This window comes from Spodoptera frugiperda, chromosome 19 (genome assembly GCF_023101765.2).
Source record: "Spodoptera frugiperda isolate SF20-4 chromosome 19, AGI-APGP_CSIRO_Sfru_2.0, whole genome shotgun sequence".
NCBI lineage: Eukaryota > Metazoa > Arthropoda > Insecta > Lepidoptera > Noctuidae > Spodoptera > Spodoptera frugiperda.
In genome coordinates, this window is record NC_064230.1 from 6,186,862 (window position 1) to 6,211,042 (window position 24,181).

The window sequence follows — 24,181 nt, forward strand, 5'->3', positions numbered from 1 at the left end:
GACTTCGTCCGCGGAAAATTAAAAAATTTAGGGTTGTACTACCCCTAACATTTAGGGGGATGAAAAATAGATGTTGGCCGATTCTCATAGATACCGGATAAGCACAAAAAAATCATCAAAATCGGTCAAGCCGTTTCGGAGGAGTATGGCAACGAAAACTGTGACACGAGAATTTTATATATTAAATGAGATGTTTAATAATATCACAGTCAATCAGTAATTTAGAGAACAGAGAGTAAAGTTCCCTAAGTAAAGCAGTATCCTCCGACCCGGCGGTGATCGTGTCTGGCAGCTTTCTGCCCAACTGTTGTTCGTTGGGATTTCGTTTATCCATGTTTATTCGCATTTACACTTTACAAGTGACGTTATCCGTTGATTTGTTCGTCGATCGTCTATGTGTGACTTCTGACATCTGTCACTTGTCATGTGTCGCTACAGTAGATAGCGGGTAAAACGGCAAACAATCAGACGGATCACCTGATGGTAAGCAACGGGCTTAACAAGTGATTTACAGGCACTTTTGGGGATAAGGGATTTGAGAGATTGGGCATTCGGGGATTGGGGTGATTGTGCCTTTGGTAACCTGACTCACATGGTGAAACGCAACTCAAGCGTTGTTTCACGAAGAGAGATACCCGACAAAAGTATTCTTACTAATATTATAAATATGAAAGTTTGTTTGCTTGTTACTCCTTTACGCAAAAACGCCTGAAGGGATCGGGATGAAATTTGGAACACTGTGCTATGTTAGGTACTCGTAGTAACATAGCACATCCCTGGTGGAAAAGCACCGTTATCAGTGAAAGTGTTATCAGACACATTGTTGTGACGAGTAGTAAAGAGTTATAGAGTTATGACAGTCTATCTGACTGGCTGTGATAATGAATACGTATTAAAGTGAAACGACCTTTGTTTTGTAATTAATTTAATTGGTCTTACTAGAAAGTTCGTAATCAAAGTACGATTTGTTATTACTTGTATAGGGTGACTGGTAATTAGTGAACGATATTTAAACACGTCATTGTACTCATGATTACAAACAACTTTCCCAAAGAAACTTCTTTTGTATACACATTAGTTTTCTTTTTTACAAAATTGCATTAGAACGCGCGCGTTCCAAAGTTCCAAAATACCTACTGTCTTACATACTAGTCTTCAATAAACGTGGGCGCAGGCGCCTCGCTGTTAACAGCTGATCATGCGAAAGCACGCGGACGCGAAATTTTGTGGTTTTGTGATAAAAATAAAACTAATGACTATACAATGAGTACAATCACGTGTTTAAATATCGTTCACTAATTACCAGTCACCCTACATTTATCTAGGCGTTACCCCCGAAAAAAACTGGTGGAAAAGAATCCTAAAAACACACAAAATGTCCATTTTCATTCGCGTATATTTCTTTTAAAAAATGCCTCTTTAGCAAGCCGGTATACCAGTTTACTATACAATATACATTAGGTAGGTAGTATGTTACCTAAATATAAAAAAAAACTACCGATTAATATTCAAATTGGCATCACGTGATGCGCATAACGAAGCTATTACCATGTTGAAGGCATTTGAGGCGTGTGTGGCGAATTGTGAGATATTATTTAATAGATACTAACTATTAGGGAACGCAATTCTTTAGAGATTATATAATATACGGAGCAAATCTGTGTGATCTGAGTGTCATGTGTATGTGAACTTGTATGTTTGTAAACGCACCTGCGACACGGGGGTAAAACCTAGTGTGACTACTACCCCCTCGCTAAATAAATTAGGAAAAAATAATATGATTACGTTATCTTCACGATTTTTTTCTAGGAAATTGGTACGAAAGAATTCTGAGATATCGCGAGATTGTGATTACATTCACTAGTAACTACAAGTGACACACAGACAGGACAGCAGCGCTCTCTTATAAACCTAAACCTTTTTAACCCCCGACGCAAAAAGAGGGGTGTTATAAGTTTGACGTGTCTGTCTGTCTGTCTGTCTGTCTGTGGCATCATAACTCCCGAACGGATGCAGTGATTTTAATTTAGTTTTTTTCGTATTAAAGAGGAATTATGTGCGAGTGTTTTTAGACATGTTTGATGAAAATCGGTTGAGCCATTTTAAAGTTATGGGCGGTGAAAGTGGTGAGATTAGCCGAAGGTCTACAAATATACTGGGATGGAGTCTCAAATTAAACCGCACTGAAAGAAGATATTGAAAGATATTATTTTTTCGTATTAACAAAAATAAAAATTAAATAAAAAATAATAATAATTAAATTAAAAATTTAATAACAAAAATATAAATTTTTTAATTTAACGTTTTATTATAAACAAAAAATCTTGCACCAATGTAATCTTTAGCCTACTTATAGAAACAAAAACTAGTAATTAATAAGTAAAAAAATAAAATAAAATCGAACGAGCTTGACCCTAGATGTAATCTTTACCTTAACAAGAATCGAAATTATAGTAAGTATATGCAATATACTAAGCCTAATTTAAGCCAACCTACCTATAAAAAGTATAAAATAAAAAATTAAATTAAAAATTTAAAAAACCCCCGACATAAAAACTTAATTTCCCTTTAAAAAGTAAAAAATAATAAAAGAAACTTAATCTTAAAGTAGCTAAGAATGTACTAAAAATTCTAAAAAAAAAATACGTCTCGTTGGGGGACCGCATGAATACGGACTGCACACCGCCACCCGCGCCGCTATATTTCTATTTTCTGCGTTATAGTTAAGTACTTAAACATCAATTTACTTTAATGTTAACACCAAGCATGTGATACTTATGAACAAATCGTAGATAAGTAAGAAATAATTAGGAGCGGTCCCCCAACGAGACGTATTTTTTTTTAGAATTTTTAGTACATTCTTAGCTACTTTAAGATTAAGTTTCTTTTATTATTTTTTACTTTTTAAAGGGAAATTAAGTTTTTATGTCGGGGGTTTTTTAAATTTTTAATTTAATTTTTTATTTTATACTTTTTATAGGTAGGTTGGGTTAAATTAGGCTTAGTATATTGCATATACTTACTATAATTTCGATTCTTGTTAAGGTAAAGATTACATCTAAGGTCAAGCTCGTTCGCTTTAATTTTATTTTTTTTTTGACTTATTAATTACTAGATTTTGTTTCTATAAGTAGGCTAAAGATTACATTGGTGCAAGATTTTTTGTTTATAATAAAACGTTAAATTAAAAAATTTATATTTTTGTTATTAAATTTTTAATTTAATTATTATTATTTTTTATTATTTTTGTTAATACGAAAAAATAATATACTCTTCAACCCGTCTGTCAAGGATGGACGGAGTAGATTTTGTGATAAACCCGCATATGTTAATTGTTGGTTTGCTATTTGCTACCGAGGATTTGGAATATCAAACAAAAACGAAACAAAGATTTGATTTTTATTCCGACTTGTTAGAACAAGTCACAACCACATCTACACGATATTTCCATCTATTAGACAAGATAGCCATTACGTTTTAAAATAACTTTTATATCGCACACTTCCACGTGAAATAGCAAAAAAACAAAATACGACTTCCAAAAACGCATAAAAGCAAAATTAGTCAACAAATCAACACAATCAATCATCATCTCAACATATCCACGTGTATCAAGAACTACATACATATACATAAAAAAAAATAACACTCATAGACCCATACCAAATAAATCAATCTAAAAAACCGCTGGCAAACTGCCAAAATGAGGAAGAAAAATCACTTTCAATTTCACAAGTCAATAACACTAATTTGTAAACAAAGAACTTATACATACATATACATAATATAACTAGCGACTCGCCCCAGCTTCGCATGGGTGCAATGGTGATATATTACGCATGTATTATACATATAAACCTTCCTTTTCAATCACTCTATGTAATAAAAAAACCAGATCAAAATCCGTTGCGTAGTTTTAAAGATTTAAGCGTACAAAGGGACATGGGGAGAGAAAAAGCGACTTTGTTTTATACTATGTAGTGATTAAAATCAAAATGAAAATTACCAAGTTCATCCACAGGAACTGATGTCAATGGCTCCATAGCCATATTTATCACAATAAACAATCACACACACAGTTCACAATAACGAAAAAAAAATAACAAAAACCTCAGAAAAACAAAATCACTACAATAAAATATCAACTGCGTAATAAAGTTGGATAAGACCGACACGTGCGTCCCGCTCGACGGCCGACGCGATACTGAAGTAGATTTCGAATTGAGAACGCAAACGCATGGTCCGGTGAGTAAACAAAGCGTTGCGTCGGCGCATGTAGTACGTACAATAGATAGTTACAGAAGGCTGACTTACGTGCAAGTACACACATACAACAACTCACGTCTTTTGTATTATACTGAAACTACATTTTTTTAAGGACGGTGTTCCACACTGAGATTTTCTCCTGAATATTTTTTTGTGGAATAAGCCGGTAAACGAGCAGACGGATCACCTGATGGTAAGCAATCGCCACCACCCATGGACACTTGAAACACTAGAGATGAGATTTTGGGGGTTAGAAATGTAAGGGTTGTTGGGGAATGGGGGTTTGGGAAGATTGGGTGATTGGTTGTCCGATAACCTCACTCAATTTCATTTTCTCTTCTTTTCCCCTTTTTAGATTTTATTCTCTTCTTATTACATTATCCTTGCTCATGAGCCTGAATAGCTCATTAGAACCATCCGTTAAACCAGTCCTTAGTAATTGTGTTCGAAACCAAATTGTTACTAAGGAATACTTAAAGTAATCATTATTTAAATGTCTGAGTATTAATAATGAGAATTAGTATGAACACTAAGAGATGGTTTAGAGAATGGACGGTTAGTCCGAAGAGAAGTGAGTGGCAACGCATCAGTTGAATGACCTATTTTCAATGACCTCGATGGGAGTGATACTTGAAAAGGGCCAGGTGCTGTGTACTCTATCTTATCGGCGTTTATACGAATGTGATGGAAGCTAATTTCGGTGTGTATATGCTGTGATAGAAGCTAAAGAAGTATGTAAGGATTGTAGTGGATTATATTTTTCGCTTTGTGTATGTGAAATGTACAACGACGTGAAACAACGCTTTAATTGTATTTCGTCGTGTGAGTGGGGTTACCGGAGGGTCAATTACGACCTTCCCAATCCCCGATTCCCCAACAACGCGATCTCCAATCCGCCTGAATTTTCCAATCAATCCAATTGTTTTTCTCGCTTTGGGCGAGGCGAGAGGGAGTGTCAAACTCTTACTGATTAAAAACCACCCCGTTCCTACTCCTGCTTTTCGAGCCGGAACCCCGGTAACCCGCTAGGCAGTCCGCAGCTCCGGGTCGGTATCAGCCCTACTGGGCCCCATCTGTAGTGGCCTGGCTCTTTAAACGCGGATTCGGGTCTGGTTCTGGTCCAATCCGCCTGCCTGGGGAGATTATGGCAAACCCTCTAATGTAGAGGAGGCTCATAGTCCAGCAATAGACTTTCAATAACTGTCGATTTATAAAACGGTTTCCTCTCAAGGTTAAATTCTATTGCAGTTAACACAATGACGTATGACTGACGTAGAGTGACTGAAAATACCTTTCACGGCTGAAAGTCGACGGACAATGCAATCCAATGCATTGTACTGCTACTGCATATTAGAACAAAGCGTTAATGAATGCAAAGGTTTATGAAATGTCCTATAGAGTGTGATTTTGCTTCAAAAGTCAAAATTATTTATTTCAAATAGACCAGGAAGGCACTTTTGAACGTCAAAGTAAATATAATAACGTCTGTCTGTCATTCAGTTCTCTAGTTACTCTATTTGCTCGTTCCAAAGTGTAGATTCCTATGGAGAAGAACGAGCAAGAAACTCCATAGGTTACTCCTATTGTGTCAGAATGGTCGATCACTGAGCAGTGCAAGAGGGACGGAGCTATGTAGGTTGTATTTGTCCGTCCCTCTTGCACTGATCAATGATCGACCATTCTGACACAATTGTAATAGCAGACTAAGGCCCCAGTTGTACTGCAACTGCATATTAGAACAAAGTGGTAATGAATTGCTTGGTTTATGAAATGTGCTATAGAGTGTGGAGTCAGGAGATTTTGTTTTGTCACATTTTGGAGTGACTCATAAAGACTTTTGGTCTGCACTGTTGGTGTAAAGTCGGGCTAACAACTGCTGAACTTTTGGAATGGACAGTCAGTCGTATCTTAGAAGTCTTAGGATGCTTTTCCACTACATATGTGCTATATTTCTATGCTACGAAGATATGTGAAACTATGTGACCGTTTCCACTAAGCTATGCGAGGAAGATGCGTAGCTCGAGTATGCGATGTATTGATAGTATTCATAGCACGCATCTTTCAGCATATAAAAGCATAGCTTAGCTGCGTCCGTTTCCGTACAACGACGCTACAACTGCAAGTGTTGCTATACATCAACTGCAGTCATGGACGCATCAACAGATGCAGTTACCTCTGCAGCAGGCAACTTACCGCTCGTGTGTAAACTTTTCCACCAGATATGTGCTATGCTACGTTACTGTGGATGCGTTTAGCTTCCACTATATGGGAATATGCGTGCTATGGATGACTTCCATACTTTCGATACATCGCATTCTAGAGCTGCGCATCTTGATCGCACAGCTACTTAGCTTATCATCAGTGGAGCTATATGTATAGCTTAGCACTGTTGGAAATCACTTAAGAATGAAACCAAGAACACTACGAGATACTGGCTTACAACTTGCAACAATGTTTAAACGTAACCATTTGCAATATGTTTACTTCTACATATAAATGATAAAGGAAGCAATAAACATATAATTTTATTGACAATTTTATAGCGCCATAAACATCTATTTGTAATATTATTGTATCTGCTACTATTAAAATAATAATGTGAAGTGTATGTCTGAACATACTAATCTCTAGAAGTAGGTAACTGATATGAAAAAGCAATTCCTTTTGAAATAGTGTACACAATGAGGAAAAGGTTTTAGGAAATGTCATCAATCAGTCGTGACAGTCCACTGCTGGACTATGAGCCTAATTTTTTTAGCGGTGATTTTTTTTTGTTGTGTGAAAATCGTCCAATGACTTTTCTCGCCCTGGACGAGGCGAGAGGGAGTGTCAGACTCTTACTAACTAAAAACCACCCCGTTCCTACTCCTGCTTTTCGAACCGGAGCCCCGGTAAACCCGGTTTTAGCGGTGATAAGTCTGCGTTTGACCACCAACCCGCTCACTGCCAGAATGGCAAAGCGAAGATGTGGCCGAAGATGGAGCACATAGACTTACAAAGTACCTATTCACTCTGACCCTGAGAAATACGACCCTACCCTGAAACTAGTCGAGTTCCTCGTCAAACACTTACGTGAGTAAGCCGATAACATAATAATTAATACTTATTACACACATACAATGTCACACCTTTTATCCTCGAAGGGGTAGGCAGAGGTGCACCTGCACATTACGGCACGTAATGCCGCTATACAATGTACACCCAATTTTCACCATTTGTGTTATAAGTCCCATGTAATAAAGAGTGAGCCTATTGCCATATACTGGACAAAATTCCAGACTCCGTGCTACTACTGAGAAATTTTCGAAAATCCGAAAAAAGCCCAGTAATACTCCGCCCGACCCGGGAATCGAACCCGAGACCCCTTGTTCGGCAGTCGCACTTGCGACCACTCAACCAACGAGGCAGTCTTAATCTAAAAAAGCTTAATACTTATTATCTGTTTCAAAACGTAAAACTCTCTATCATATAGCCAGATATACGTGAGACGCATCTCGCGTACCATCAGGTGATCTGAACTGTACAATTACTTGTGACCCGATTGCTTTACTGCGAAATTCGTGTGCCTACGTGATTGAGAAGAGGTAGACACATTGACCGGATCTCCGTAGAAATGTTTATGAATGCTTTTTTTCTCACGTCACATCAACCGATTCTTCGACATCTTTTTTTTTATGAAACACGCCGTTAATCGAGCATACGTATCACCTGATGGTAAGCAATCGCCGCCGCCCATGGACACTTGAAACACCAGAGGCGTTACAAGGGCGTTGCCGGCTTTTTGGGAGTTAGGAGTTTAAGGGTTGTTGTTCGTGAATCGGGGATTGGGAAGATTGGGAAGGGGGAATTGGGCCACCGGTAACCTCACTCACACAACGAAACACAACGCAAGCGTTGTTTAACGTCGGTTTTCTGTGAGGCCGTGGTATCACTCCGGTCGAGCCGGCCCATTCGTGCCGAAGCATGGCTCTTCCACACTTGAATATTTAGGTAATTGATTTTGTCTGGACTTTGAAAGAGACTATGACCTCTGAGTTTGTTTCGGCATTTCTTTTCAAAGTAGTCCGATAGGAATGCCAGCCTCATATAGTTATTTAAGAGATTGACGTGTAAGAGTTACATTGTAACCTATTTGCAAAATAAATATCATTTAACGTCACACCTTTTATCCCCGAAGTTGTAGGCAGAGGTGCACATTACGGCACGTAATGCTGCTATACAATATACACCCGCTTTTCACAATTTGTGTTTTAAGTCCCATGCAATAGGGGGTGAGCCTATTGCCATATACTGGACACACTTCTAGACGCCGTGCTACTACTGAGAAATTTTGAAAAACCGAAAAAAGCCCAGTAATACTTCGCCCGTCCGGCAGTCGCACTCGCAACCACTCGACCAACGAGGCAGTCAGTTTTTTTCTGTTGTAAACTATATCGCTTGATTGAGCAAGAGGTATTTGATTTCCAGGATGGGGAGTGGTATTGAATTTAGGGATATTCTTATTTGTTTTTGGTTTTGAGGGGTGAAAGTTATCGAATTACTCCTCTCGGTCTGGGTGCGGTGAGGGGAAAGGGAGTGTCAGGGTGATTTTCTACCAGAGATGTGCTATGTAGCTATGCTACGAAGTTGTAATAGCTAAGCTGTGAAACTATGTGACCGTTTCCACTGATACTATGTAGCTGTGCGAGGAAGATGCGCAGCTCGAGTATGCGACGTATCGATACAACCAAACATACAAACTTTAGCATTTATGATATTAGTAGGGTAACACTAGGACCCATAGGAGCCGAGCAGCAGGTGATACAACGCGGCAGTTGATTCTTTTTTATAGAGGGACCAACTATTATATGGATCACCTGATGGTAAGCGATTTGAGACGCCCATTTTTTTTAAAGAATACCTTTTTTATATTTAATGGGTCAACGTTTGGCCACTAGATATCTCGCAAGGTGGTAAGAAATTTTGCGGCCTCCAATGGAACACGTCTGCCCATAAGCCACCTATTCACTCGGACCTTGAAGACAATCAGGTTATACCCATCAGGAAACATTTAACATAAAAAAAACACAGCCTTCGGCAAAGAATTCCACTCCAGCAAAGAATTCCACTCCTTAGCAGTTCGCACAAGGAAGCTTGAAGCGAAGCGCTTCATGCGAGTGGGTAGGACAAGTGTGGGAGAGCCATGCTTCGAATCGAATGGGCCGGCTCGACCGGAGTGATACCACGGCCTCACAGAAAACCGACGTGAAACACCGCTTGCGTTGTGTGAGTGAGGTTACTGGAGGCCCAATTACCCCCCAATCTTCCCAATCCCCGATTCTCCAACAACCCTTAAATTTCTAACCCCCGAAAGACCAGCAACGCACTTGTAACGCCTCTGGTGTTTATAGGCGGCAGCGATTGCTTACCATCAGGTGATACGTCTGCTCGTTTCCATAAAAAGTCTGTTTCATGTCAACAGCGCCAGATTCAAGAATCTGCCTACGTGACTCCATCCTCGTGTGAGGTCAAGAGCCTGGCTATTTCTGGCCACCCAGATTCGCGAGTCTGACCTCCATTCAATTCATCTGTCACGGTGTAAATCTCACGTGCGCTTGCTCACTTGTTATATGGGTAATGAAATGCTTCCTTTTATTTGTCAACGATGATACGACTTAACAGCGTTTATAAATAGAGGGTGTGCCATGTCCCTGCTTTGAGGAGTTGAAAATCTTGGCCCCATTTGTGTTGGTCTAACTAGACAGCTAACAGCAAGTAATTGTATAACAAATAATTACACTGACAAGGCGTTTTTTAATTAATTGGGTAACTTTAAAAAAAAGGGAACCGTCTTCAATTTTCTTTACCGCCTCCATTTTCATTTAAATCAGTTATAATCCCTAAAACCTTTTCTACCTTTTCCTAACCAAACGCTAGATAATCGCGCGCAATCATACATACATGTTTATAATAACTATCGTGTGGCATACTAAATAAACTAAAAATCACGGTAGGCTGCGCAGCGGCGTGATGAAGAGTCCCTCTCCATAAACCGTGATTTTTTGACAATTTACATACATAAACACATAAAGGTCAAACTTTACCTGAACCTTTTTATAAGTCGGTTAGAAATTCAGTGCAGTTGGCAGAAATTCTCAATAACACTAAGGAATCCAGACTAGCACACGACACTAGTACTATAACCAGACAAAACTGACGCAATGACACTCCTGCTGACCCCCGCTGACGTAGTAGGTAGCGTATCAGACGATTTTATACCCACGTGTAGCGCAACGTATTACGGAGATTGACGTCAGATACTCGGATCAATGTTTATAGTGAAATTATTTTTAGAATAGAAAGTCGCGCCACTCAATGTGAATGGAGTTTCTTGCTCGTTCTTCTCCATTCGTAGCTACGCTTTGGAACGAGCATCTAGCTTCACTGATGGACAGACTGACAGACTATTATTTATTTGTTGACACTTCAAAAGTACCTATTTATGGTTTAATTGGAATAAATGATTTGACTTTGAAGTAAAACATAAGGTACTCAGTATGTATGTGCGCGATTATCTCGCGTTTGGTTGAACCAATTTTGATGCAAGTTTTCAGCATAGTATTATTCAGACTTAGGAGGTTTTAGGTATATTATCTGACTTAAAAACGCGAAATAAGCCGTGAGCAGTAGCCAGTTTCTCATAAAAAAATCAATTGCTGTTCGTTAGTCTGGCTAAAAATCGAGAACGTTTGGACCGATTCGGCTGATTTTGTTGCTGCTGTCAACGGAACAAAGAGCCATCAGACCACCACAGATGGGGCCCAGTAGGGCTGATACCTGATCCGGTGCTGCGGACTACCTAGCGTGCTTACCGGGGCTCCGGCTCCAGAAGCAGGAGTAGGAACGGGGTGGTTATTAGTCAGTAAGAGTCTGACACACCCTCTCGCCTCGACCAAGCGGGACGCGGGAAAAGTCATTGGATGATTTTCCTCCCTCAAAAAAAAGGGAACGTTTAAAAGGTGAGAAAACAATGTTTGAGGCGATACGAAATTTGCTGAGTCAGCTAGTTATGGTATATCTATACAATCAATGGACTATACAGTATGCTACCGAGGTGCAAGCTATGCACCGTTAATGCACTCTCAAGGACGGCAACCGGTCCGCATGCACAACACGACACGACGGAGAATGCACGCGCATGCAACTTGTAAACAAAGCTACGATAAAAGTGAATCTTCACAACAGTATGGTGTTTTGAATACTTATAATAAGTTTTTATTAGATCACATCTGTGAGTTTTTCTAAAGAAGAATACTTGTACTTATAATATGTTTTTCTTAACTACTTCTGAACAATTGGGCTATTATTTGAAGAGGGAAAACTGGTGGACACGGACTTAGCTAAGTCATGTTTTTGTATGGAAAGATATGGATGCGTGCTATGGAGGGCTTCCCGTCTCCGCACAGCTACTTAGCGGCGGTGCATCTACATAATCACAGCACATCTTATTGGTATAGCTACATAGCTTAGTATCAGTGGAAACGGTCACATAGTTAGTTTCACAAGCTTAGTTATTATTACATCTTCGTAGCTTGGAAACACTCTTTAGACCCCAATTTTTACCATAAACGAATTAAGAAGCTGTTCTATCAAAAACAAACTTTAGACCATAATTTCCACGATGTCCTCTATTAATAATATCTTTAAACAATCACGCATCTATATCCAAAACTCCAAATGCAACAGTAAACCTCTACTATACTAAACAAAAACAAAATTAACTTTCTCCGTAAGCCCTTTAAAACGACAACGGTATTTCAAGGACGCCAACCGGTTTCCAAGATAACTTCGTGGCTCATACATACATTCAAACAAACATACTTACAAACAACCAACAAGGCAACATAACATTAGAACTTAAGACGGGATATTTACCATGTTTATTTATGTCAATGAGTTTCCGATATATCGGCACTGTTGCAAGCGTTTTATTGTCAGTTTAGTTTGCGTATTTAGTGTCAGTTTAAAAACTTATAATACAACATAATACACCAATCTTGACTTTGTTTAACACATTTTGAACTTTATCGTTCATTTATAATGCTGAAAATCCATTAAAAGGGGATAACACTGGTAATACCAGTAAGGGTTTCTCTAGGCGATATCCTAGGGCCTACTATGGAGTAGAGTATTCTTATTTGGTATGTGTATAAAATATGACAAGTTCTGTAACGAAATAGATTAACTCTCAGTTAGTTGTGCAGTCTCCTTTGTGCCTTTAAGTTTAAGTCATTCTGTCTACTGTATTAAATTCACCGAAGGAAGTGGCAGCTATCGTTTTCTTTCTTCTCCTCTAATAATATCTTATGATTTATTTCATTGCGTAATACAAAACAGTTATTATCCGACTTCAAAAAAAAATAGGTTTTCAGTTTGACCTGTATGTATGTGCGCAATTATCTCGCGTTTGACTGAACCTACTTTGATGCGGTATTCTGCATAGTATTTTTCAGACTTAGGTGAAGGTTTTAGGTATAATACCCGACTTATAAAAATTGTTCACTGGTGTTTTCATGGTTGCATCTACTGTAGATCCTTAGCGGTTTCGGGAGGTAGTGACAGGCTTGTCCCAAAAAAAAAGAAGTGTGACTTTTAGTTTTTTTGTCTTGAATATGTTTAAAAAAACTGACCCTCAGCCAAAGCTTCTAACCTCATTGGCAAGTTTACTTTTCAGGTAGTAACATAGCCCATTTTTTGTCCCGATATTTGTACAGGATCACAACCTATCCGAAAGAAGTTTCCTAAATTCCACAAGTGTGATGCCAATGATGCAAAACGAGTGTGTGTATGTGAGCTTATTATAATACTGAAGAATTCGTTTTGTTGAACTTGATAATCACCGATACTATAGATGTGAATAGAAATATTATTTTCCGTGTTCGATAGTAAATTTATCGAGAAAGACTATATAAAGCTTTTTTTATTTTGCAAGATAAGCCCGCCACAACACTGTAAACCAGGATCTACTACTGTAGATCCTGGTTTACCTGGAAATTCGGCGAAATTTAACGCACGAGGCAGAATAACTGTGGAGCTGCGGACTACCTAGCAGGTTTACCGGGGCTCCGGGTCGAAAATCAGGAGTAGGAATGGGGTGGCTTTTAGTCAGTAAGAGTCTGACACACCCTCTCACCTCGCCCTGGCGAGAAGCCATTGGACGATTTTCCCCCCTTAAAAAAGGAGACAGCATGACTGAAGCCTAAAGGCACGAAATTTAGGATATAAAACATCATCTTACGACCAATAGGAGCCAAGTAGTGGGTGAAACTGCTCAGGAGCAGTCCGTGCTGTTAGTAAACATGAATACCGGCGAGCGTGAGCAGGCGCATATCATTTGTTTTCAAACCTTGGAGAGGGGAGACCGGTATATCGTGTTTACTGTTTACATGTAAGCCGTAGACGCATGTTGTGATGCGATGCCTACTTGTTTTGACTCGTTCTTCTCGGTAGTTCAATGATTGTTCAATGGACGACATTCTAAAAGCCAAAATATTTATCCGGATTTGTAGTTGTAGAAGTGTCTGGTAATCTTCTTGTAAGATGTTACAACGTATAAATTCTTGATTTTATAAATTTGTCGTTTAAAAAGTGCCTAATTTAGGATTGATTGAAATAAATGCTTTGACTTCGACTTTGGAGCTAAAAAACATCACGCTATGCTCAATTGGATCAGGGGGCCTACTCCGGTTCTCGAATGCGAAGTTTCGTTTAATCTTCGGCCGTAGGTTTTATTGATTTACTAATAGAATTACTTGAAATAACGTTTTATTATTAATTTCATATCAAAACCTATTTATAATATCTTCATTTCATTCGTTCATTTTTGTTCACAAAAGTTCGCAATAAATAGAATTGTAGTATGCAATCTGCAAAGTTTCGAACGAAACTTCGTTTTTCGTTGAATTAGAGTAGGCCCCCTCAGCAGAGCGGGTCAAACAGCACAGGAATAGCTAGTAGCAAATAACCATATTTTACTGTATTAAATCGCAAATTTGTCATCCAATCCTTTCCCTAAACAAAAAGGTGCTGTTATACAACGCATTAACCCACTCAAGCAATTACAATTTACATGTCCTTGACAGTTTTTGTCCGTCTGTCAACGGCCCACCGTTCTCAACCCGTGGTGAGTCGTATTCCGGAAACGTAACTCGATAGGTAAACGACGCTGCCACTGACAAGAGTATCTGTTTACTAAGATAAGGTTACATAATAGGATAATACAATGAATTCGCGATGTGTCAAGTTTTTAGCTAAGCAATGGTGTGAAATGTGACACCCATTTTTTGCCAGTTATTGTTTTATTTGAAACTTTTTTTTATTGGTATAAGTTTTTAAACTGACATGGTCACTAACACTAATATTAGAATTTGAGACGGGATATTTACCCTGGAAACTCATAGAAATAGATAAACATGGTAAATATACCGTCTCAAGTTCTAATATCTTTTTATTGGGAGAAATTTGCCATAACCTACCAAATTTTTAACTCCTGTACACCAGGATCTACAGAAGTCAGTAACTGCACGGTTGGAGCAATGGCTGGGACTGCTGCTGTGGAAAATGTTGCGGGTTCATTTCCCGCATCGGACAAAAAGGTCATAATGACATTTTCTAGGTATTTTTTATGTAACGCGCCGGTAATCAAACAGACGTATCACCTGATGGTAAGCAATATCCATCTCCCATAGACATTTGAAACTGCACAAGCGTTGCCGGTCTTTTGGGGCTTAGGAATTTAAGGGTTGTTGGGGAATTGGGGATTTGGAAGATTGGGAATTGAGCCTCCGGTAACCTCACTTACACAACGAAACACAAAGCAAACGTTGTTTCCTATGAGGCCGTGGTATCACTCCGGTCGAGCCGGCACAGCAGTGCCGAAGCATGGCACCCTCGTACTTGACTTCTGGCATCGATATCACAGTATTGAAAGACGCGAACGACACCCACAAAAAGAGCAGCGATGACAACTTAACGTACTCTATTCTATCGTTACCACAAGTCCCATAACAGTAACCTAGTTTGTCAACATTATTATAACATCTGCTATCAAACTAAAACCGATCTTAATCAGCATAAAACAAAGACCATTTTCATAAAACCTTCCCATGTACAGATTACTATGTACCTAATCCGCATTATCAGTAAATAGGCCTACACAAATAGGGGTTACGTTATCAACGGGGTACGCCAAAAATCCTATATGATACCTTATGGCCTTGGTGTTTAGGTTAGAATTAGACGGGCAACATTTTGTTGGTGTTGTGAGCGATTTAGTTGCTTCTATCTGATTTTTTTCACACATTTTTTTCTTCCAAGGGACAGATAAAGAACGGGTCTGCGGATGGCGTGCGAAGGTATCTCGCCGCCAGATCAGAACCAGACATCAGACAAACATTGTTTGCTAAGGTAAGTTAGGTGCCATCAGACCACCACAGATGGGCCCAGTAGGACTGATGCTGATCCGGAGTTGCGGACTACCTAGCGGGTTTACCGGGGCTCTGGCTCGAAAAGCAGTAGGAACGGGGTTATTTTTTAGTCAGTAAGAGGCTGACACTCCCTCTGGCCTCGCCCTGGTGAGAGAAGTCATTGCATGACCTGATCCTTATATAAAAGGTAAGCCATTCATAACACACTGATCCCCAGATATTATTCGCGCTTACAATAACTAGACTAACGAAATATAGTAATTATTAACACAATCGATTACACGCAGTAGTTACAGCTGTATGCAGTCAGTCAGTAACTCAGTAGCTCGTCTGTCCAATCCCCTAGCAACTACCGTCGCTATGGATTAGTAGTTTGTAGATATTATGTTATTTGAGGAGATACAAGTTAATACCATGTGCTATATCCGCCATGGTAACAGTATTACGGAACGTAAACATTGCTGTAGGCCTATTTTTACGGTGGAACGTCATCTAATGATTTCTCTAGCCCTAGGCGAGGCGAGAAGGAGTGTCAGACTTTTACTGACTAAAAACCACCCCGTTCCTACTCCTGCTTTTCGAACCGGAGCCCCGTTAAACCCGCTAGATAGTCCTCAGCTCCGGAAGATGTAATAGCTAAGCCGATACTAAGCTATGTAGCTGTGCTATCCACAGCACACACTGATCCTCAGATATTAACCGCAATCACGACAACTAGACTTCTCCCTCCTTGGGCGAGGCGACAAGAAGAAGTCAGACTCTTACAGACTAAAAACCACCCTGTCCCTTCTGTAAACCTATCACCAGGCCTTTTACGTTGCGGACAACGCAAAGGTTACCGGGGGTCGGGCTTAAAGCAGGAGAAAGAATGGGGTAGTTTTTGTTCAGTAAGAGTCTGACACTCCTTCCCACCTCACCCAAAGCAAGAGAAGTCATGGGATGAGTATCCTCCCTCAAAAAAAAAAAAAAAATTCGAAGGAATAGGTAGAGTTGCACATTACGGAACGTAAAGCCGCTATACAATGTACACCCACTTTTCACCATTTATGTTATAAGTCCCATGTAATAGGAGGTGAGCCTATTGTTATATACTGAGCACAATTCCAGACTCCGTGCTACTACTGAGAAAGATTCCGAAAAAAACCCAGAAAGCCTGTTACACGTCGATTTTAACACTTTAAACGCCGTGGCAGTCACCGGCGACCGACGTTAGCGGAGGATTTGCCTTCAACAGTTTTCTATTGGCAGTCAAAGACTTTTTTTTGAGGTGGGAAAATCATCCAATGACTTCTCCCGCTTTGGGCGAGGCGGGAGGGAGTGTCAGACTCTTACTGACTAAAAACCACCCCGTTCCTACTCCTGCTTTTCGAGCCGCAGCTCCGGGGCAGTCAGACTTAAGTTATTTTGTTCGACAATTGCTTGCGACCCAAATATCGTACAGACAGGTAACTACCACACATATACATACATATATAATAATAAACAAATTAACGCGCAATAACGCGTCCTTTAGCATACAATTAACGTCGAAACAGGTCAATTGTCGTTGAAACAATGGACTGAATGCAAGCACAACGAGACAAGAGATCAAGGTCTGCTTACTACGCTCTTGAGGTGGGTAGGAGGTGTAATTTTCACGTTTATTTTTAGATTGTTATGTTATTTAGGTTTTTTTTTTTTTTGAGGGAGGAAAATCATCTAATTACTTCTCCCATCTTGAGCGAAGCGAGAGGAAGTGTCAAATTCTTACTGACTAAATACACTCCGTTCCTACTCCTGCTTTTAAAGCCGGAGCCCCGGTAACCCGCTAGGTAGTCCGCAGCTCTGGACATATTTTATCTTGGGTTAGATTTTCAATATTTTTTTAACACAACAAACAACCTACACTAGGATTTTCTCCTGTGTCGTGAGTGCATTTAAAAACATACAAATTCAACATACAACAGCCGCGCCTCATGTCCGTAACATTCTTAGAGAACCTACAACATTACAGCTCTTCTGTGGTCAAGGTATATGGAGCTTTTTACACAGAATTTAATACTTGATTTTCAGTTTTTGTTGAAATATTTAGTTGTATTACGCTTCTGTGGACGAGTACTACTTGTAGTTTCATTTAAGTCATATGAGTGATCTCCATACTGTATATAAAACAATGGTTTATTTACCATTATAATAACCGCACGCGTTTCACGACTTACAAACAATATACTTACAGTTATATACTTCCTTTATTTACTTTCTATTTATTATTATTGTAAGTAGAGTCAACATGTGACCGCTTTGATCGTATACAAAACAATCACGTGACTATTAATTCGATGTTTGGGTCAAGCAAATGGTTAATTATTATGTTTTTCGGCTTACATACTTAAATGTCTGTCGCGAAATTCTGCTCAGGAATATGAGCGTCTAGCATGGCTTGAAACTAGTCAAGTTCCTCATCAAACAGTTATAAGCAAAGTGTACTTGGTTTTCATGGTATAAGCCGGTAAACGAGCAAACAGATCCTATGATGGTAAGCAATCGCCGCCGCCCATGGACACATGAAAGTGTGTTACAAGTGCGTTGCCGGCCTTTTGGGGGTTAGAAATTTAAGTTGGGGAATCAGAAATAATTCTCTTAATCGGAAATAATATCACAGCTTAGCTATTACATCTTCATAGCATAGTTAGTTCCGGAGCTGCGGGTTTACCGGGGCTCCGGCTCGAAAACCAGGAGTAGGAACGGGGTGGTTTTTAGTCAGTAAGAGTCTGACACTCCCTCTCGTCTCGCCCAAGACGGGAGAAGTCATTGGATGATTTTCCTCAAAAAAAGAAGCTTGGTAAATAACAAGAATGCGAGATCTTCCTTCCCGTTGCGCTGGTATTCACGCGATATCAGAAAGTTAATGGTTCAAATCTGGTTGTATGAGTAATTATGATAATTAAATCAATATGTTATGCCCACATGAGTGAACGTGTTGTAAACACGGTACAGATGATACTGATTGCTTCTGAAAGATGTGTCGTCAGTAAATATAATAATGAGGGTGCTTTTCCACCAGAGATATGCTATGATACGCAAACTCGTACTAGAGGTACCGAAGTGGTTTAGGCAAACGAGCAGACATATCACCTAATGGTAAGCAATCCCCGCCGCCCATGGACATACGCAACACTATAGATGTTACAAGTACGTTGCCAGCCTTTTGGGGGTTAGGAATTTAAGTGTTGTTGGGGAATCGGAGATTGGGAAAATAGGGAAGATTGGGAAGGATAGTAATTGGGCCTCCGGTAACCACACACACACAACGCAAGCGTTGTTTCACGTCGGTTTTCTGCTCCCATATCACTCCGGTCGAGCCGAAGCATGGCTCTTCCACATTTAGTTTGATGCATCAAATTGTCATACTAGACTAGGCTAACGGTACGCCCGCATAATTCGCCCACATCACTGCGATTTATATCAACATATGTTAATTCAGGTCATGGTCTGCTTATATGGCGAGTTTCATCTAGATCTGCCACGCAGTTTAAGAGTTAAGCGTAGACACACCAGTAGAACGAATTAATTTAGCCAATTTGAGGGGGAGGGGTTGGTGTACATTGTATAGCGGCATTACATGCCGTAATGTGCACCTCTGCCTACCCCTTCGTGGATAAAAGGCGTGTTGTAGTGTTGTGTTGTTGTTCTATAGATTATTGCATTTGGCCGTATGTGACACTCATTGCCTACAAACCTAGTTGGAAAAAAGCCAGAAGAAAGAAAAAGTGATTTTAGCGCTTAGTATTCAGATTTATGAACGAAAACAACGCCAAATAGCATCAATAACCTTGAAACTGGCTTCCTGGAGGGGACAATTTAACAATATCATCTGTTTAGCTATTTAAACAATATGAATACAATTTCTATTTTACATTATACGCATTAAATTATGCGCTACGAAAACAATGCACTTGTCTATTTGCATTCGAATACAGGTAAACAAATCGATAAACAATAATATTTACGTATTAAACCAAGGGGAAACAACAAAAACAACGAAAACATTTCATTTAGAGACAACTTTTATCGCGACGATCAACACTTGAGACGTCTGCACGCGACGAAGTTTGAAAACAAAATGAAATTTTCCGAGTCAAATAACGAAGGGCGTTGACCTTTGTGGAAATATTTTAAAATACCCGACGGAGTTGTTTTTAGTTCCGTTTTCAATTTGTGTGGTATGGAAGAATTTTTATTTTATTAGTAGTTTAATGTATAATTGTATAGCGGCATTACGTGCCGTAACGTACACGTACCTCTGCCTACCCTTTCGGGAATAAAAAGGCGTAACGTTGCGGTAGTGACTTAATTATACGACTGTCTTGTTTTTGAACATCGTCGTTTTTCTAGCCATGTTTATTCGCAAGTAACCTTCATTAGTGCGATGTAGGATTTTACGACGTTATCCGTTGATTATGTATATGTATAGAGTATGAATAAACAAAATATACGTGGTGATTAATGCTTAAACCTTCTCCGTCTGAAAAGAGACTTTGGACAGCAATGGCCACTTATAGGCTGTTAATGTGATGTGTGATTTTATCGAAAGTAAGATTAGACTGGAACCGTCTCTAAAATCTTCCTTATCTGACAGATATCTATCCTAAACAAACAAATAGTATTGCGCACATTTATATTGGCTTAGGTCATGACATTACTCAAGTTTAAGTCTTTGACGGCCAATAGAAAACTGTTGAAGGCAAATCCTCCGCTAACGTCGGTCACCGGTGACCACCGTGGCGTTCAATGTGTTAAAGATCCTCATATTCTTAAAGAACTTTACTCATTCACACACACAACCACACGCCTTTTATTCCCGAAGGGGTATGCAGAGGTGCACATTGCGGCACGTAATGCTATACAATGTACACCCACTTTTCACCATTTGTGTAACAAGTAACATGTAATAGGAGGTGAGGCTATTGCCATATACTAAGCAAAATTTCAGACTGAGAATTTTCGAAAATCCTTAAAAAGCTCGCAATACTTTGCCCGACACGGCAATCGAACCCGTGTTCGGAAATCGCACTTGCGACCACTAGAACAACGAGGCAATCACTTACTCTGTACTCACAGTTACCTAAAAATCAATCTCGCTTATCACACGAGATCAGGGGGCCTACTCTAATTCAACGAACGAACGAAAAAACTTTGCAGATTGCATACTACAATTCTATTTATTGCGAACTTTCGTGAACAAAAATGAACGAATGAAATAAAGATAAATAAATATGTTTAGATTTGAAATTAAAAATAAAACGTTATTTCAAGTAATTCTATTAGTAAATCAATAAAACCTACGGCCGAAGATTAAACGAAACTTCGCATTCGAGAACCGGAGTAGCCCTACAGGATTGCATCTCCTGTGAGTGTGTATGTAAGTGAAGACAGATGTTTTCGCCACAATATTGTTTTGCTAAAAACAGATCCGTTTCATCTAAGATTAGGCGATGACCTTGGAAAGTTAGATGATAAGTATAATAACATGTTGACTTTACACAAAGGTGACGACGTAGGTATTTTATACTTCAAAACAAAACAATTTGTTTTCCTAAAGTGGTAAATCCGGTAAAAGGAGTATAAAGTTACCGCTGTGAATTTTTCTCCGAGTTATAATAATATGTACTTTCAAAGATTATTTAGACACTAGTGACAAACGGTGAAGAAAAACATCGTGAGGAAACCTGGGCTTATAATTTCTAATTATAAGTTTGAAATTGCCAACCTGGATTGAGCAAGCGTGGTGATTAATGCTCAAACCTTCTCCGTTTAAGAAAAGGCCATTGGTCAGCAATGGCCACTTATAGGCTGTCGATGTGATTTGAAAGTAGCATAATATTGAGAAGCACCGTCAATGAAGCGAGCTCCGTGCTACCCCTGAAAATTTTTCGAAAACCAAAAACAGCCCAGCAATATTTTGCCCGACTCGAGACCCCTAGTCCGGCAGACGCACTTGCGACCACTCGACCAACAAGGCAGTAGGTAGCCTGTGATGGTTTCAACAGCGCGTATGTTTACAAAAGACTCCTTTCCATTCAACTTAAGCTAGACCGTCACTCCTACACTATCACCTCCTCACATATAAACTATCTACTCAAAAATCTCTACCGAGACGAATTGAAAGCTGCTGAAAGTTCATCGACCTGTCCAGACGTCTGGGGGGCGACCTCCGTCGACCTTCACAGATGTATTTAGTACCTATATACTATACGCCCTTCACGAAGGTCGGTGAGCAGATTTACACAGCATAGTTTCTTTGTCTGGGAGAAATTTCGTGGATTTTGTATTTACTAGAATACATCAATCACCAATTTTATTTATACGTAGGTCTCCACCTATGTCTTGATTTAAACCACATGTTTGTTATCATCTTGGCTGACAATATAATATGAAAAATGAGCGAAATAGGCCCAGTAGGTAAGCCAAAAAGTGCATTCTTCTCTATAACAGCCGCGCCGCATGTCCGTAACATTCCTAGACACACAGACTTGATTTATAAAATAATTTATTGTTTAAAAATTTCAATTTTTAAATTTTCGGTTTTCATTGAAATATTTGGTTGTATTATGCTTCTGTGGACGAGTACTACTTGTAGTTTCATTTAAATCATATAAGTGATCTCCATACACCATAAAGTCTCTCGTTATGAGAACATGGCAAACCCTCTTACGTAGATGAGGCTCATAGTCCAGCAGTCATGCATGCGGCGCGTCGCGTTCTGCGCGCGCCTCAAAGAGCCATCAGACCACTACAGATGGGGCCCAGCAGTTGATGCTTGATTCGGAGCTGCGGACTACCTAGTGCGTTTACCGGGGCTTCGGCTCGAAAAGCAGGGATAGGAACGGGGTGGTTTTTAGTCAGTAAGAGTCTGACACTCCCTCTCGCTTTGCCTGCCTGGCGAGAGAAGTCATAGGATGATTTCACCCCCTCAAAAAAAAAAAACTCTTCAAATAATTCAAATTACTGAATGTCGGAAATTTCAGATTTCAGATGTCGGAGAGATATCAAGTGACTTTCGAGTGGGTACCGTAAACCCGACTAAGTGACTACACATTGAACAGAGTCAGATAAACCTGAACCTTTTACACTGCGATCTCCAACCCGCCTGCCTGCGGAGATTATGGCAAACCCTCTTATGTAGATGAGGCTCATAGTCCAGCAGTGGACTGCCACTCGCTGTTAAAGTGATGTGAAGAACCAAGTAAAAGATTATATTAGACAGATACCGTGCAGCAGCGCTCTCTGATAAACCTAAACCGTTTACACTACGATCTCTAACGGTGCCTGCGGAGATTATGGCAAACTCTCTTATGTAGTTTTTTTATGGAACACGCCGACTAGCAGACGTATCACCTGATGGTAAGCAATCGCCGCCGCCCATGGACACTTGAAACACCAGAGGCGTTACAAATGCGTTGCCGGCTTTTTGGGGGTTAGGAATTTAAGGGTTGTTGTTCGGGAATCGGGGATTGGGAAGATTGGGAAGGGAGGAATTAGGCCTCCGGTAACCTCACTCACACAACGAAACAACGCAAGCGTTGTTTCACGTCGGTTTTCTGTGCGGCCGTGGTATCACTCCGGTCGAGCCGACCCGTCGATGGCCGAAGATGAGGCTCGTAGACCAGCAGTGGACTGTCAGACAGTCACAAGCTATTCATAGTTGAACGATCTCTTATCAAGACGTCTTAACAGACCGCGTGTGTGAAATCACGTCTCCCTTTTATCAGTAGGAGATAAGAAGTAATCATGGTTAGCACGAGGTCCCCGGGTTCGACATACGGGTGAGACAAAGCATTTTGTTCTGCGATATTGAAGGTCAAATAGTGGGTTGGTTATCTGGTAATGTGTCGGGTCTGTGGAGACTCACCCCTTGTTACATGGGACTTATGACAATAATTGGTGGAAAGTAGGTGTTATATTGTATGTATATTGTATAGATATTAAATTAGAGGCTACGCAACGTCGCCCATGGACACCCGAAACATCATAAGTGCATTCTCTTATACCATAAAAAAAATTGTTGCGCTTTTAAAACATCTAATTATTTCTACCAAGTCAAAATAGATGTGACTATAATCAATAATGTACAAAAATAAGTCGGGTTTTCCTTCCTGACGCTATAACCGATTTTCACGGTTTTGCATTTGTTGGCAAGATCTCGGGCTCCGTGAGGTTTATAGCAAAGAAAATTAAAGAGAAAAGCAGGAAAACGGACAAATCATTGGTGGCGAAACGGGGTTCGCCGAGTTTGCTAGTTATGTATATGTATAATTTACTAGCTTCTTAGCCAGCGGTTTCACCTGCATTCCCGTGGGATAAAAAGTATCCTACCACGAAATCAGCTCAAACACTGTCTGTATACAAAATCTCATCAAAATCAGTTCAGTAGTTTCAACATGATTAACGGACAAACATTCACATTTATA

The 24,181-nt window shown here is 39.8% G+C and overlaps 1 protein-coding gene across 2 annotated transcripts in view; it reads right to left on the reverse strand.

Moving 5' to 3' along the window:
- The window catches only part of LOC126911830 (BCL2/adenovirus E1B 19 kDa protein-interacting protein 3-like), a 50,208-nt gene that overhangs the window by 18,905 nt on the left and 7,122 nt on the right, over positions 1–24,181 (reverse strand). The window contains exon 1 of one of the 2 annotated variants that reach the window (XM_050700786.1): positions 4,007–4,198. The exons of the other annotated variant lie outside the window; for it this stretch is intronic. Coding sequence (XP_050556743.1) covers positions 4,007–4,049 — 43 coding nt within the window. The 5' untranslated portion in view covers positions 4,050–4,198. Of the gene's footprint in view, positions 1–4,006; positions 4,199–24,181 lie in introns of those variants that run through there. 2 annotated transcript variants of the gene reach the window in all.